Below are 17,144 nucleotides of genomic sequence, written 5' to 3'. Positions count from 1 at the left end.
TTACAATTTTGGTTGTGTTTATTTTGCCGCATCAGTATAGCTTTTAATTTGTTTTTGTTTCTTTTTTAGTATATAGGCAAGTTTTGACAAATAGCATCGTCCAATGATATGATGCCTCGGGTTTTGTATATCTATTTTGTAAATTCTCAAAATATCTTTCCACTATGTTGTCTTCTAGATGATGGAGCACTCCTTGTAGCATAAATTTTGACTAAACTAGGTCTTTTTTTATAAAATTCATCTTAAGTTATTCATATAGATCAAGGTTTGTCATACCGAAGCGTACCGCTTGATATGGGCAGTACATATCGGTCTGACAGAGGATTGGTATGGGCGGTACATCGGTACACCTCAGTATATCATGTGTTGGTATGCTTGGTACAATTCGGTACGTACTATACCGACAACTGGTCGGTACACCGGTATAGACCGGTAATGCGAACCATGATATAGATTATACAAAATGTTATCTATTGTGTATTATGCTATGATATTGAAGGTTACTAAATTTGTTCTTGTGGCAAGCACATGGTGGAAAAAAATTTATGCTCTAGTTGTTGCGCAAGATACTGAAAGAGAAGAGTTCAAATCAAAGCTTGTTTGTAGTCAACACTCTAGGTTGATGTACCCATCGGTCACAATAGCAAGAGCCATGGAATCCCTAGGTTGGAATTAACACTTGGTTGATGGAGACAAGGATTGAAGTTTGGGCTTAAGGATTCCTGTAGGGTCATGGTTTTCATTTTGTATTGACTGACACGACCATTATCACAAATAAAGGAAGAAAAACAATAAAGCAAATATCATTGTTAAATCTTTTCTCTCCTACAGAAAAAGGAAAAAAGAAAGCTAACAGATTTACATGTAGTAGCACGGCCTCTACTTTGAATGTGTCAACAAGGGGCGGCCAAGTGTATACGAGGTGGAGAGAACAGAAAAATAGTGATCTGAGGGCCTAAACCCTTAAAAGTTCTGGTTGAGGTAGAGCAGAGATGAGGAGATGGAGTGCTGGAAAAGGTTGCATTCGGAAAACCTTAAATTGTCTAGGTTGAGGTTTCATGTAAAATTTTATGGGCTTGATGGTAGATAGCCTGCAACTGGTTTGGTTTTGAGTTGTTGAGACCTGGCTTATCTCAAAACCACATGAAAGAATAGACTGGTTCTGATTCACTAAGATACGTTCGAGACCTTGTAATTTGTGTATAACACAACATCAATTCAATAAGTTTTACTTCATGAGTGAAACATTGAGATGTAAATCCTTGTCTGATCTTTTGCTGCCACAAGCTTTACTAGGGGCAATATCTCTGGTAATACTTCGGTGCCATGTTCTTGTAGGATATCATAATAGTATATATTGCTTGTCAGCTGCTTAATCCAACCCTCCTACTTTATCTTTAGCTCTCTAGCTTAAAGATGCAACAATATGCATGCATAATTGAAGTTAGTACTCTACCTTGAAGTACTTTCCCAAAATTTATTGTAACCATCTTCTCTTTTGCTTTGAATTTTGTGTTACTGCCTTTTTTTAAAGAGATTTTCAGGCTTTAATATCGTGAAGCAACCAAAGGAGAGTTAAGAGCCCTGTTAAGGCTTGAACAAAAGGTAAGGGTTTGGATTTAAACTGTCGTAAGTTTAAAACCTTCATAGGTCATAAGTGTGGCTTTGCTGCTGATCAGTTTAAAGACAAAGTGATTTTAGATGTTAAACCAAAAACAATCTAGAAAATCTGCATATTTACCTTAACCTGAGTGACTGTTGGTTAAAGAGAACTAATAATTACACAAAATAGTCATGCCTGCAATACATCATGACCAAATTACTAAATTTTTTACCAGTAATTAAGTACTAGCACATTCATAACTTGAGCCACTAATCTGTTCCTCCAACTTGTTCACTTGAAACACTAGCCATATAATAGCATAATAATTGAATTGCAGTGCAATTTATGTTTCCATTTCATAAAGTAACCTGGACAAGATATTGAAGCAACTTCCCTTTGTGGCTCAATTAAGATTCTTGAGATGATCTGAAGATACTTGTCATATTTTAAGGTGCATGAAGCAATATATGGTATATAAAGATAGTGAGAAACATGATTTTAGGTTTCAGGTGATAGTTGAGTCATCATGAAAGGTGGATTCAATGAGGCATAGATTCGATTGTAAAAGCATCTTCAGCTCTGTTTATGCTTTGTCCAGCAGGTCAACATGATGTGTACTCACAGAGATTCAAGTTCTTGGAGGTGGATGTCATCTTAGGTTTTCCTGATCTTAAATGATATTTTCTCTAGATCATATGGATTTTGACTTTGATCCAAAAGGCCAAATGATTTATTTGGTTGGCTCTTAAGAACAAATACACACTTAAGGAAGTTCTTTTGAAGTAGATTCAAGATGCATATGACAATTTTGACATGTGATGGTTAGCTCCAATAACTATCTCCTGCAATGCCCTTTTGCTGCTTTAGTTTGGCACTCTATTTGTGATGATGATGCTCTCCCATGCTTCCCTGATGTTGAAACCGAGCTTTGCGACTCTTGGTGACTCTTTGGTTTTCCTCCCACATAGGACAGTTTTGGTGATGTTGATTAATTTGGAGAGAAAGGAATCATAGATTTTTTAAAGGGTTCCAAGATGACCCTAGCCAAATATCTAGAAGGGCACTTGTCTGGGTTGCCAGATTCTTGGGGTGCTTCCTCCCTTTAAATATGATTTTGTTGAATGAGTCAGATCATGGACATCTGTAGTCCCCTCCTTTTTTTCTGGTATCATTTTAGTTCTATTTTTTCATTTAGTTTATTTCATGTCCTTGATGAAGTAAGCACTCTCCTACTTAAGGAATTCTCTTCCTGTACATCCTATGTTTTTTCAGAGCTTTCCGTAAATACTAGGAGGATTTTTACCAACATGCTTCTCTTACATGTTTTCATTAGTAATAATTAGAATTATCCCTATGATTTTTGCATGCAGGTGGAGGTTTGATAATGGTAGGAGATGGTATTAATGATGCACCTGCCCTTGCTGCCGCTACTGTGGGTATTGTGCTAGCTCAACGTGCAAGTGCAACAGCAACAGCTGTAGCAGATGTGCTGTTACTTCAAGATAACATTACTGGAGTTCCATTTTGTATAGCTAAAGCTCGTCAAACGACTTCTTTGGTACTTTGTCTATGACATTCAGCATTTTCGAGTTGTTTTTCCTGGATTAGTTGATCATTGGACTAAAACCAATATTGCATACTTGCAGGTGAAGCAAAGTGTTGCACTTGCTTTATCTTGCATTGTTTTTGCTTCGCTTCCTTCAGTGTTTGGCTATCTTCCTCTTTGGCTGACGGTCTGTCTCTTGAACAAATGCTGCATTACTCACATTTTTTTTACATATTTCATAATTATGATTTAGGTTTATGTTCCTGGTGAATACATTTTTCTGATCCTCTTTTCTAAACATAGCCATCTCTTAAATCAAGATTTATGATAAAATTTATGTTTGGCACTTTGGCTGTTCCTTAACTATGGGTTTATTTCTTTCAATCTCAATGGTACTTCTTAGTTCATACTTCATAGTAACATATTGTGACATTTTCTGTCAGCCGTCTATCTGTTTTAGTTTACTCCCTTTTTAATGAAATTATACTTATTGATAGGCATGACAGAACCAGTCTCTTCTCTTTCTGGACTTTGTCATAATTTGCAGAAAATGTTGCACTATAATGTCTCACATACAAAAAGTATGTAACCTGACTTAGTATGTACTCGGATTCCTTGAATTTACTTCACAAGAAACCTAAACACAACAGGCTGTGAGCATGAGCGTTGTCTATGGTCTTTGTGTGCATCAGTAACTGTAAGCAAATGCTTCACTATATGCACCACCAAACTAATCTCTTTTATCCTATGTGAATTTTCATTGTAGTTGTATGTTTCTTGATAAGCAAGTAAAGGATGAAATTCTGACAAACAATATGTTGAATCTTTTCCAGTGGAGAACTTTGTTAAACCTACATTATTTTGTTTTGAAGAAATTGTTAGTGCTTTATATGTAGGTAAGAACCAAGGAATGCAGTCTTGATTACTGGATCCATTTTGATCCATGACCAGACTGATATGTGTCCGGTCCATTCTGGCATACTGTGTGCTTGTATGCTGTACACTGAAAAGGAGAGGGGGAGGGAGAGAGGGGAGGAAGAAGGAAGAGGAAGAAAATGAAGGAAGAAGCAGGAAGAAAAGAAGAAGAAGAGGAGGAATAGTAATGGAGTGGACGGATTCATGAACAATAGCAGGCAGAAATGGGTGAAGACCTCCTTGTGACTCCTCGCGAGGGGTTGCATCCCTAGCTGAAGACTGGTTAAAAGTAAAAACACACACACACACATAAAGAACTGGATTCAACCATCCGGATTGGGCTGGTTCATGTACTGATTATATATATATATACACACACACACACACACACACACACACACACACATAAAGAACCGGATTGGACCATCTGGTTTGGGCTGGTTCGTGTACTGATTGACCATTGGCCTGGTAAATACTGGCCAAACCATATTAAATCAGCTAGTATAGTAAAACATGGTAAGAACTATGTTATTGTTAACCATGCAATTCTTGGTAATCTTGTCTTACATGTTATTGTTTTATTATTTTGTGATATTTACATTTGTACCTTGTTAAAATGTATGAGACTTATTGTGGTATTCTGATGTGATCCAGGATCTTTAAGCCAAAAATAGTTCTTTCTCCATTTTAGTGATGTTCCTAAGAACTTTTTAGCATATATTTGTAACCAGTGCATATTTAATATACTTAAAAAGTAAAATAATATTTTTAGTTAGATTGGAGTCTAAAGGATGTGTCGATTTGCATTGTTATAGCTTATTGTGTGTGATAGTTGCTTACTTGCTTAGTCTAGGATAAGATTTGGTTCATCTTTTATATCTTGTTTTTTGTAGGACTCTTGAACCAATCATAACAAAAATATTGATCCCCCACATCATAAAATATCAAACATTTGAGGCAAAAATGTGAATTTTTCTATGTCCGTTGGCCTTTCACCTCTTTCCTATTTTCTCCACTTATCAACGTGTCCCATCCCACTTTCTTTCTAGCAAACACTCCCTCACTCCCTATAATTCTAACAGAGTAACAGACAACATTATCATACATATACTATATGAAGGTTTGTTTTACCGGTCTGTACCGGTGTATCGACTAGCTATTAGTATGATACGTACCGAGGTGTACCGATGTACTGTATGTCAATACACTAGGGCAGACCGACGATATGGTAAAATTGCCGAAAATAGCTTAATGGTACCATCTAGTATAGGGCGATCTACGTACTGGTCCCCTATCGAATCGGTATGTATCGCCCTTATCGGGTGGTATATCTCCATACGACGAACCCTGTATTATATGGCCTCAACATAATTATCGGATATACCATTATTTTATAAAAGCCACATAGTGAATCTCTAGTTGCTCTACAAACACACTTTTTAAATTGATAAAAATCATATGAAAATATTTCTCCTTTTTGTACTTTTTCCATTAATTGACTTAATAGTAAATAGCTTATGTTGTTGATCTTCAAGGCAGACAACCAAATTAACTTTTGGAAATATTCTTATACTACTGTTGCATAAATTAGCAGCATGTTAAATTTGCGAAATGGAAAAATTGCATGAATAATTTTTTGAGACCTGGGAGATGCTGACAATATAATCTTAAACTTTTTTTTACTAAAATGCCAATGAAATTCATCTAAACTTCAAGCTGTCAACATCATGTGAAACTTCTTTTTTATTCAATCCCATTGAAATTCATCTGAACTTCAACTCGACATACATAGAATCATGCCTGCTCGACATCAAATTTTGATGGCATTGGAATTTTATCGAGTGCCAGAGCTCTATTGGTTGGTCTATAATTTCAAGTTTTTGGGGACAAAGACTTGTTGTGATCTTGCTTTTAATTGGTTCATGACTTTTGAACTCCTCAAAAAGTTCAAAGGACTGTTTCATATCATTTTTCATCACTATTATTGGAAACTCTATTTATTGTGTGAAAGCCAGAATGAGCTTATACTGAGTTGAAATTTGAAGGGCTGATATTTCGCCATTTGATTGACGAAATGAAGAGTATCCGAATAGCGGACCAGCCACTAGAATGGTCTGTAAAGGGGTATATAGTATCTGGTTTGGATTCGCACAATAGGATTGTACTATGCTGAAATTTTCAGGGTGATATTGCCCATCCTCGGGGTGATCTTACGCAGTTAGGTGCTGAATTTGTATCTTTTTCCTTCACCAGGAATGTTCTTGGAAGTTGTGGTAAGAGGACTGGGAGAGGTTTGCTTTAGTTGTTTTTCTTTGATCTTCTCTCAATTTATGACGAATCCCTAGAATGTAGCCTCTAATTCATCAATTGTGGACTTTTTTCTCAAAAAAGTAAAAGAATGAATGAATTTGTGTAGTCTTCTATATCCTTGACCAGTCTAGCATATTACAGAAGCTTTGTCGGTGGTTCCGATTGTTGATAGCAGGCATTGGTTCAGTTGAGTCACCACTTGTGAGTTGCATAATGCCTATTGGCGAGGCATCTTGTAAATTTAGTAGCTGATACGATAAGTTGCTATATTTAGTGATCTTGGTAGCCATATTGGCTTTGACGAACATACTATTGAAGATCCAAAGCTGATCGAGGTGGATTTATAGTTTAGTTGTCGATAGGCTGTAATGTTGTCACTCATTGGTATCTATTTCCGTCATATGGATGGTCGAGATAGGAGCTACAGTGAGCTATCCACAACCGTCACAGAGGTTGTTTTAGGTCTGACATTATCATCAAGGAGGATCATGAGGTGTTAGAACTGAAATATATATCTTCTCCTTGACGTAGCACGTCAGGATATAAATGCTCTCAAATTTATAAGTATTGTTGTTCTTCCCAGAGCTTGTGACGGACAGTTAGGATAGAACCTTTCATATGCTTTGAGAAGATTACTAGTACGATCCTTTGAACTTTGGATCTTCAATGATATACCAGTGGACAAGTTTAATCATTGTTGTAGTATTGGCATCTGATTTATCTTTGATGTTAGCTGACCGCTCTGGATGGGGTTTCCAGCTGATAATTGCTATATGGATCATTTTCATACCTACAGGATTACAGTCATTGATATTGGGGCAACCATGTAGGAGAACTAACTGAATAATGGGGCAATCATGTAGCAGAACTAAGTTGATGTATCAGTGGATATGTTTTTAAGAAGTGTCATGTTAGTCAACTTAGAGAACCATTTAGCAGAACTGACTGACTTTTGGTTGTTGTAATCATCCCAAGTAAGCCTTCCTATTTCTTGCAGGTACTTCTTCATGAAGGTGGGACGCTCCTTGTCTGTCTTAACTCGGTTCGTGCCCTCAACAACCCAACATGGTCCTTGAAAGAGGATCTTCGGCAAGCACTGTATCAACTAAGAAAGGTTTTAGTCGATCTTACAAAATGGAGGCCGTCCTGGAACAGTACTATTCAACCATCGGCCGTGTAAAATCTGTAGAATGAGTGTCTCTAGAATTAAATTGGAGAGCAAGTTTTCATAGTTTTTGGCATATAATCTGTCATCCTTACGGTGTCCACCATATTGTGGAACTCGTTGGCATCCTTGAATGTAATAGCTTAAAAGCCCTGTGCCTTGTCATCTCCAACAACGACAAGCTTCGCATCTGTGAATTGACTTTTTACTGCCCAATTCTTATTGAACTAGACGTGTGTTACAAATAGGACGACTGTAACTTGTCTTGCAGTCTTTGTTGAGGATCGACTCGTGTTAAAAGACTGAAGGGCAAATAAAACTGGTGAATTCTCTGTAGAAGCTCACTCTTTTTGCGCTTTTATAAAGAAAGGACAAAAGTCTTTTCTTTTCTATTTCAATCTCATCGAATTGAATCAATGTATTACATTGCATCAGTTCAATTTAATTGAACATTTATTAAATTGAAAGATATGTTCTTCATTAAATGATATGATATGATTTCTTAGGCATCAGATACATCAAATGCGGAAATAATTGTTAGAAAACTCTCACTTTTGCATGGTATCAATTCTCGAACTAATTGTTAGAACTAATTCTTAGGCATCTTGTGGTTTTTTGAGGGGTGAATTTTCGAAAATGCCTCCATCTCTTAGTTTTTCTCGAGAAGCACCTTTCATTTTCAAAAATACATCACCTCTTTTTTTACTAATACGTAAAATATATATCCATAGCCATCTACTTTTTTTTTTAACCTTTTTTTTTCGTTTTTCTTGTGAATCGATCGGCAGGTGAATCGGTCTAATTATAATATTTTCAGTAATACTAGACACTAAAACATAGTAAAAAAAAAAAGCTATATTATAGTAAGTTTTCTAGAATTACTGAAAACAAAAATATTATATTACAATATTTTGTATTGCATTATTTTCTATTATTATTGAAAAATACTATAATGTAGTGTAAAAACATTGTAAACATAATATTTTTATATAATTTATACAAAAAGAATATTATGTTATAATATTTTTATACTATACGTTATAGTATTTTTTGGGTATTGTTGAAAACATCATAACACACCATCTAAAAACACTAAAAAACTAGAAAAAGAGAGGAAATAAATATTACAAATATTACACAAAAGAAAGATGTGTTATTTGAGAATTCTAGAAACGATATATATGAATCTCGGGAAAAATCTAAATTTTTTTTTTTTGAAACTTAGACTCAATCTCGAGGAAGAATTCTATTTAAAAACTTTTTAATATTCTGAACCCTCCTCTATAAATGGATGTAAATATTTTTTTTTCTTCTCTTCTCTTCTCTTGGAGTAACGTCGAAATAGCATCGAATCGTAGAGTAGAGTGACAACAAACGACATCGAGGGAGCATCGAGCGATGAGTAGCACTAAGTTCCGACGGTGCGACAATGATTCCGACGTAAGGAGTTATGAAAAAAAAAAAAAAAGGATAAGATTGATAATTAAGGAACTATAAATAATATATTTATATTATATATTTTTTTAAAGATTACCCACAGCAAAGGTTTCCAGTAAACATGGAACGTTGTCCAGCTTCTTGAGAGGTGTACGAAATTGTCTTCGACTAACTACAGAAAATAATAAATTATCATTTAATTATTATAGAAAAAGAAACTTGTTTCCCAAGACTGCTGGAAATTTCAACCGCGGAAAACTACCGATATGAGTTTGGTTTGTTGGAGAGGCGCTGCAGCAGCGCGATGAGTTTTTTGGCCGGGCGTTTGGCCGCCACCGAGGGGGCTTATTTCCTCCACGAGTCGAAGAACGCCGTCGGGCGCCTCGCCCAGAAGCTTCCGCCGCCGCCGCCCTCAGCTTCCGCCGATGGCGTTAAGGCCTTGACGGATGACGCCGTCGGGACCGCCGACGTTCTCCCGGAGATCCTCCGTCACTCCCTCCCCATCAAGGGAGCGGCGGTACCAGAACCATCCTCCCTCTCGATCTCCTCCAGATGGCTCGTCCATAGCTCGTCCTCCTCTTCCGCCCCTGTTCTATCGGATTCTCACAATCCCCTCCGGTCCTACATTTCTTTGCCGCAGGCCACCTTCGGACCTAAAAGGTATGCTCTCTCCTCTTTTAGAACAATTGCACTTCTTGATTCTATTTACATCTGTGCTTAATTTTGTAGAGTCGACATTGCATACTTTTTTAGGTTTTCTTGGATAATTTTGTCAATTAATTGGTGATCGACCATCCCATGTTTACGATTTACATCTGCGCCACATCTTGTTAACCTCGAGATTGGCCTTACGGTTAGAGCACCCGAACATCATATCATGAAATATTACCACTTGTTTGTGCCATGTCTCAAAGTTATTTCTGCCACAAGGTGATACGACCGGAAGTGGTTCTGTTCTAGTTTTATATTATAGCTGTTAGCTGAGATGATAGCTTTGTGAACGCAGGGTTTAGCTCATGTCTGCTGTTGATTATTGTTAATACAGATGGCAAGTGCCACTTGAGCAACCAAACATTTCAGCATCTACCGCAAACGAGTTGAGGCATGATAGATATTCACCCGCTGACTCAGAGAAGATAAAGGCTGCATTAGTGGGTTACTCACAGAGTAATTTCCTCATCCCTTTCACATATGACATTCTAGGAGATACTAATTTTACTGTGTTTTTTTTTTTAGATTTATAATATTGAGAAAAATTGTAAAATCATTTGATGAAGATTTCTGCTTTTATTTATAGAACTAATGGAATATGCTTGATTCAGTAATGACATTGATCTAGTTTGGTTAGGTTGAGTCGAGTTCATATTCCATTAGTTTTATGTTCTTGAGTCAGAGATAGCCATGGCCAAATGTGTTTTTCAATTTCCTGAGTATTTTTCGTTTTGGTTATGAGCGTATATTAAGAAGGATATTCTGATAATATTATACTTTATTCTTGTTAACTTGGTCTACCTAGACATCCATATGCGCAAAAGGGTATCTATAGGCCGTGGTTCAGGACGGATTCTCTATATGATAATAAGATTTTATTAAATGCACTAAGAGAGAGAGAGAGAGAGAGAGAGGGAGAGAGAGAGTTAAATTAGGGCAAGGAAGCTTTTGAGAGTCTGTCAATTCCCAAGACTTAAAAACAATTTAAAGAGAAGAACAACAAAGAAAGGGGAAGGTACAACATTTTTTATAGTGGTTCTGTCCACGACCTATGTCCACTAAATCTCAATATTGGCAACCAAAGATCGGCTACCCTTTCGAGCTTTCTCCTTTTCATGAATTGGGAATGAACGTTTACAATTCAAATTTGTCTCATGACTTCTTAACAAAGTTTTGCACTCTCTTATCTCTTTTTCTCCTGTAAGAACAATCTCACAAGATTCAATGAGAGACGAAGAGCTAGTTAAATCAATCAAAAGATTAAAAACCTTGAAGAACTTAAGAATTTGTTAGAAAGAAGGCTTTTAAACACAAATTTACTGGCTTCTCTTTTAAACCACTACCACAAATCACCTAGCTGGTGGGGTATTTATTGGAAATTCCGTGCATCTTAAATAACCTCAAAGAACCCATCAACAATTAGATCTGTTGATTGTTAGAGTGTCGATGGCTATCTGGAGGTGCCATCACTAAAAGGGCATGTCACAGAGCTGGTTGTAATTGCCTTAGTAGTGTGGAACCTTAGTGAAACCTGCTCGCAAAAGGTTAGCTAAGTTGCAACCTCTTGCAGGGCTAGCAGACTTGCAAGATATAAAACAATTAGTGGTTAAGCAATTATCAGGCTACTGTTGCTTTGCAAAGGCATTTCGAATCAGATTGAACAAGCAATGAAGCACTTACGAACTTTGTTGGCACAAAAGAGTCACACACAAGTTTCAAATGACAGCACACAAGGGGTCGTGGGGAGTTGGACAAGGCCCAACAGTCAACTAGCATTCAAAGCTCTACAACTATGTACCGACTAAGATGTTTGGCCACCTTAATATTACCCCGGGAACACATCCCCCTAGGTGCCACCCGTTGGGGGTTCCAAGGGGCTCAAATAGCTGATGTCTCGTTGCCATGTGCTCTCAAGGGAAATCCTTCCATGATCCTTCCATGGCATGGGGTCTTTGCTGTTGTTGTTGCTCAGTTTTCACCTCGTGCAACTATCAATAGATAGAACAGCTCATGTACTATTTATAAAGCTGTGGGGCCCATACTACAGGCAAAATAAGACTGACAGGCTATCACAGACTTCACTAGTTACAACAATACAAGGAAAATGACAGATAAATTGATTAACTGCTTGCATGATGAAGTTGTGGTTCTTGTGCTTATTTTGGTTCACATAAAGCTATGTGAAGCTTGCACGCTTGTTTTCATGCTATTTGAAGCTTATTGAGGTTCAGATTGTGGCTCTCTCCCGAGCAGCTGTCAACTTGTCATGCTACAAGCTTGCATTCCATAGTCGTAAGCTTGTATTCTTATTTAATTGAGGCTAGATCTATACATTTCTAGCATAGGTCTACTTGAATCTAGGTCAAACTTGCATGAATTCAGCCTGATCAGTGTGGAATATTAAATCAGATATTTGCACTTATTGTATCTACTTGAATTTGGACTGGATATATATGAATGCTCAGATCTTGCATCCTTTGGTCCCTGACTTGCATTTCTCATACAGTTGAAGCAGTAGTAAGCTTAATTGACATAGTGGCTGGTAACAGAAGTAAATTTAATGACCAATTTTCCATGACTATTGCTAGTTTGATTCAGTTACAGCATAGTCTAACAATATCAATATCAAATGTCATGGGAGCAGTATCATTTGTGGGTTTGTCAAGATCAAGGTTTGCCGTACCGGACTGTACCGCCCGGTACGGGCGGTACGTACCGGTCCGACAGGCCAGCGGTACGCGGACCGCCCCGTACCGTACCGACACTGTAGCAGTGTACAGTGCTCGGTACACATGAGTGTACCGCTCGGTACACCTGGGTGTACCGAGCGGTATACCGTACCGTACCGGTACCGAGCCTGGGTCGAAACGCCGGTACGGTACGGTACGGCGAACCTTGGTCAAGATTATAATATTGTTCTCCATTCATGCGAGATTGTGGACCTAGACCCACCTATGCGAGATTGTGAACCTAGACCCACCTACTAGGTAACACAACATTTGTCTTAGTGGTAGCGGACACTTCACTAAAATAGGGTATGACTTGTATACACGTTTTGACGTATATTTGTGATGATACATAATACATGTACAATGTCATATGCAAGCTTCATTTATTTTTAAATGTTTATTACATATATATTTCTTACATCATATTTCTTACATAATAGTTCTTAAAAATATATTTTGATTTATCAGCAAACCAAAAATAAAAAATAGGATTAGTAGGGTTTTAAGGTTCCGAAATTGGTATTTGTTATTCTGGATGATACTGGACCATACCTGACACTCACCAAATTCTGATACAATTATCGTTTCTGTTAGATTGATGTCCGGTATCAGTACCAAATCAAGATTATAAACCTTACCATGAACTTGTGGAGTAACTACTAACGATCTAAACTTAATGATGTCCACCGTAACAGACAAATTAGGATAGTGTTAAGAATAACATTTATATGAGGCATGCTTATGAGTTTGGTAAACAGAAAGTAATTTGACATTCAATTTTTTTTCGTTTGAGTAGACAACGTAACATACTATCACAGTATCACTCTTGTCTTTAGGTTTTTAGTACTTTCCTATTTGCAGTGGTACAAATTTGTTCTAAATTTATTCTTTTGCAAATATTGCATATGAAAATTTACCAGTTTGATGTGTATCCTATGTAGTTGGAAAAGCATTTGCTGTTGCTACATCAATAGTTTTTGGTGGTGCTACGATTCTACTGGCTTATGCAGCTAATAGTCTACAGTTGCACAGTGTAAGTTATCATGCATGGTTGCATTAACTGAAATGCCCTCTTAGCATTTGTTTTCTTGTGTACAAACATTTTTGATTAAGGGCCATGTACTTGGCAAGCATGATATATCTTCCATCATTAAGATTCTTATTTTGAAAAAAGGATGTTGGTTGTCTTATTTCATATATTCGATAGTATACTATATGAGAAGTAATTTTAGTATTCTAATTTGTTAGGATCCAAAGCCCTTTAACATAATTGATATTATAATTCTCTTTTTGGATGGTAGACCACATACTAGCTCATAGATTTGATTAAGAAAATGAAACAAAGGACGAGCTTTGAAGCAAGAATGAAAAATAGAAAGGAGAAAAAGAGAAGTGAACATATAAAGTAGATATAAATAGCTCATTATCTCATTTTTTTTCTAAATACACCAACATAAGGAGATGGACACATCAAAATTGAATTTTCTATAGTTTTAAATAATTTTCATGCCACTAATAATTTAGCATGTAATATTTAGCTTTTATGGAACGTACATCCAGATAAATTTTGTAATATCCTGATTTGGATTGAGTGTGGGCTAAATTTTAATTCTTATACGAGTTATACCCAATGCTCATTTTATGAGTAGTCCATTTGGGGTGAATAGCTTATATGGTATGATGCTTGAGTTGTAACAAATATGATGTCAAACTGACAGTCACTCTTGTGATGAAAATATGCTCAGGTCAATCTAGAGTTCTACTAGACCTATCCCAAGCTTGAACTTACCACGATTGGACCATCTTGAAGATATAGGACCTTATTGAAAATGTTGATTTATGATAACTTGATTTGCATCTTTAATTCAAGTGACCTAAGGACACCAAATCAATATTCAAGTTAAAACTTAGCCAAGATTCAAATCAAGACCTAGATGATTCCCTTTGAACTCTCTTGCATAAGGAGATTCTTGGTCCTAGTTGGATTAGGAATATTATTGCATTTTCATCACATCTTCAAAAGCAGTTCTCGAGGACCTAAACTTTTAATTAGACTTAAATTAGTGTCCAAAAGCCCTAACATGAGTGTAGTATAGGTTATAAATTATAATAACTATTTTCCTAATCAGAGTCATATTCTAAGAGCTATGGAGTCCTATAATGTGGGGATTTTTGTTAATGTGTAAAACTTTCCATCACTCATCTTTTATGATTGTTAGTCCTATTAAGTCCTACTTTGTTTAAAAATAAGAGGGGGTAGGATCTAACATAAAGGCCTTGTATCCTCAAAGGCATCATATCCTATCAATTGTTAGCAATGTTACTTCCTTACTAGTTATCTCCAACTCTCTTCCTTTTGTCTCCTCCTACACCTTATCTTCCTCCTTTCTTTTTTCATCTTTTCTCTTGAAACACAGAGGATGCCTTCTATCGAAGAAAGAAGACCATCGGTAAATGAGTAAATATTTTATCAATTTGATATCAGAGATAGTATTTGAAATCAGATACAGATTAGGTATTGTAATCAATTCAAAGACTTGGTTAAAATTTCTAGGTTCCAACTACTATTCGAATATATTCCACAGACCTGATGAAGTCTAATCAAGCAGGGACTTTTTAATCAACAGTTAATCAAGTTGGAGTCATATTCACTTTATTTTAGCCCAATCCAGTGGTTTTTCACCTCTCAAGTTGCTCTTACAAGCAATAAACGTCAGGGTTCTACAGAAGTTATTGAAATATCCTGAATAGTCTCACATTGGAAGTAAGTAAGATTAAGATTAGCTTATAAGGATTTGATGAATGTATTACTATCAATTTCAACTTAAACATTTTGATCGGTGATTTGGGCCACATAAAGTTGATAGGTTAGTTAACCCATCAGGCCCCGGGTCATGACAATTATACCTTTTATATTTGACTTCATCTTTCTTTTGAGTTATTCTAAATATGTAAAAATGATCTTCCAAAGTCATTGCCGTTAATCTCTGCCATATGCCACTACAATGATGACTGAGATGTTTGTTAATACGCCATGCTTTTGTGTTTGTATATCCATCAACGTATCTGGTGAGCTCTCTCATTCATCTCAGTTTTGATAAACTTAGTGGGTTTAATCTTAAGACACTGCACAACATGATGCTTCTAATGTCATCATCTTTCTTGATCATGTTAAACCAAGTTACTTTGATTGTCTATCAAAATTGATAGTTATCCATTACGAATGGCCTTAACAACTTTATGATGTTTTTCTTTAAGATTGATGACATAAAGACTAAAGGAAGAGATCTAATCCAGCCAGGAGCTGATATGGTGAAGGAGCAGATGGGTCCATTTCGCATTTGGGTAAGTGAGTTGGTTAATTTTGTTTTCCAAAAATTATTTTGTGTCCTTTATATCATAAGTATTCGAACCAAACCAGTAATGTTATGTCCAAGCTTCAGTCTTTAGGTCAGTGCTCAGAATAATGTGTACCAATCAGACCAGGTTAATAAAATATAAAAAAAGCATCCCCAGAGGACGAGCCTCCCTCTAATGTGGAGGGTGTACCCCTGACCGGTGGGATTTAATAAAATATATTGAAGATAAATAATATTTTTAATTTTCTCTTCTCTTCTCTTTTTTTTGGCTGTCTTCTTGTTTTCTCTTTTTCTGTCATCTTCCCTTCCCTCCTTTTCCTTCCTTTAAGCTGCTTCTCATTTTCTTGCCTAATTATTTCTTCTTTCTCCTTTTTCTTCTACTTATCCTCCTCTTATACTTCCATTATTCTCCACTTTTATCTTTCGCTTTTGCTCCTGTCTTGGATGCCTCCCTCCTCTCTTTCCTTTTTCCATTCCCCCTCTTCCTCTTCTCTCATCGAGATGACTGCATTGCATAGGTTATGTGGTCTCTGTGAGTGTTATCGTTAATATGAAATACATGGAGCGAACTATATATATGCAATCCTTAAAACTAAAAGGTATGAGAATCCCCTTATATATCAATATATGGTTTACGTTCTCTCTAAATTATTGCCTATGCCATTATTATCATTTTAGTATAAACATGATCCACACGAGTGCTACTTGGTTTAATCTTTACCAAATTCTTGTATCTAAACTCACTTAAATTATTTTGTAGATAAATCATTTCAAAAATAACATTTTATTTGCCTTCCAAAAAAATAAACTTGATAACTTACTTTTTTATATTTAAATAAATGTTAAATATTTTGACATAAACTTTTATACTGCTACTTATCCTATATGCATTAGGTGGTACACTTACAACTTTGAGAGCATCGACAAAAATCAAAATCTCAGTTATGCACTGTCATGATTTTGAATTTTAGCTACTAATCAACTTTCCTGCAAATTACAGGCGGAGAAAATGTCGAGAAAATGGCATCGTGAAGTTGACGGTGAAGCTAAAGAGAAGACCATCTTCAAAGAGCTCGCTAGAACTTTGGGGTCTAGAACGTCTAATTGATGCATTTGGATCATTGTCTTGGGCGTTGTACTCTCGGACTCCGTATGGACCGTAACATGTAACCACCTGTGATATAATGTCACCCATGATGTAATCTATATACAATATTTTATGTCGCTGCTTGTGATTAGGACAAGTCAACCGACAGTTCATGCAAAGTTGCATTCGGTTGCATGCTATAGTTCACAAGGCCTTTTGTTCTGCTTTTTCTGGTTGATGCAACATTTACCCCATCTGTCTGTGTGGTTTCGTACCTTTTCC

General features: G+C 36.4%; 2 protein-coding genes across 2 annotated transcripts in view; both read left to right on the top strand.

Annotated features, from left to right (window-relative positions):
* Positions 1-7,769, top strand: part of LOC135623121 (probable cadmium/zinc-transporting ATPase HMA1, chloroplastic) — a 35,940-nt gene extending 28,171 nt beyond the window's left edge. Inside the window, exons 11-13 of the mRNA XM_065125684.1 lie at positions 2,974-3,161; positions 3,250-3,336; positions 7,372-7,769. Coding sequence (XP_064981756.1) covers positions 2,974-3,161; positions 3,250-3,336; positions 7,372-7,554 — 458 coding nt within the window. The 3' untranslated portion in view covers positions 7,555-7,769. The remainder of the gene's footprint in view (positions 1-2,973; positions 3,162-3,249; positions 3,337-7,371) is intronic.
* A 1,445-nt stretch (positions 7,770-9,214) lies between these two features.
* On the top strand, positions 9,215-17,084 carry LOC103998055 (uncharacterized). The gene is made up of 5 exons (XM_009419430.3): positions 9,215-9,636; positions 10,022-10,143; positions 13,358-13,449; positions 15,675-15,761; positions 16,776-17,084. Exons 1-5 carry the CDS (start codon positions 9,281-9,283, stop codon positions 16,881-16,883), a joined length of 765 nt encoding a protein of 254 aa, XP_009417705.2. The 5' UTR covers positions 9,215-9,280; the 3' UTR covers positions 16,884-17,084.
* The last annotated feature ends 60 nt before the right edge of the window (positions 17,085-17,144 follow it).

Source organism: Musa acuminata, chromosome BXJ2-9 (genome assembly GCF_036884655.1).
Source record: "Musa acuminata AAA Group cultivar baxijiao chromosome BXJ2-9, Cavendish_Baxijiao_AAA, whole genome shotgun sequence".
NCBI lineage: Eukaryota > Viridiplantae > Streptophyta > Magnoliopsida > Zingiberales > Musaceae > Musa > Musa acuminata.
The sequence above is the reverse complement of the archived record's forward strand: the minus strand, read 5'-3'. Positions and strand labels throughout refer to the sequence as shown.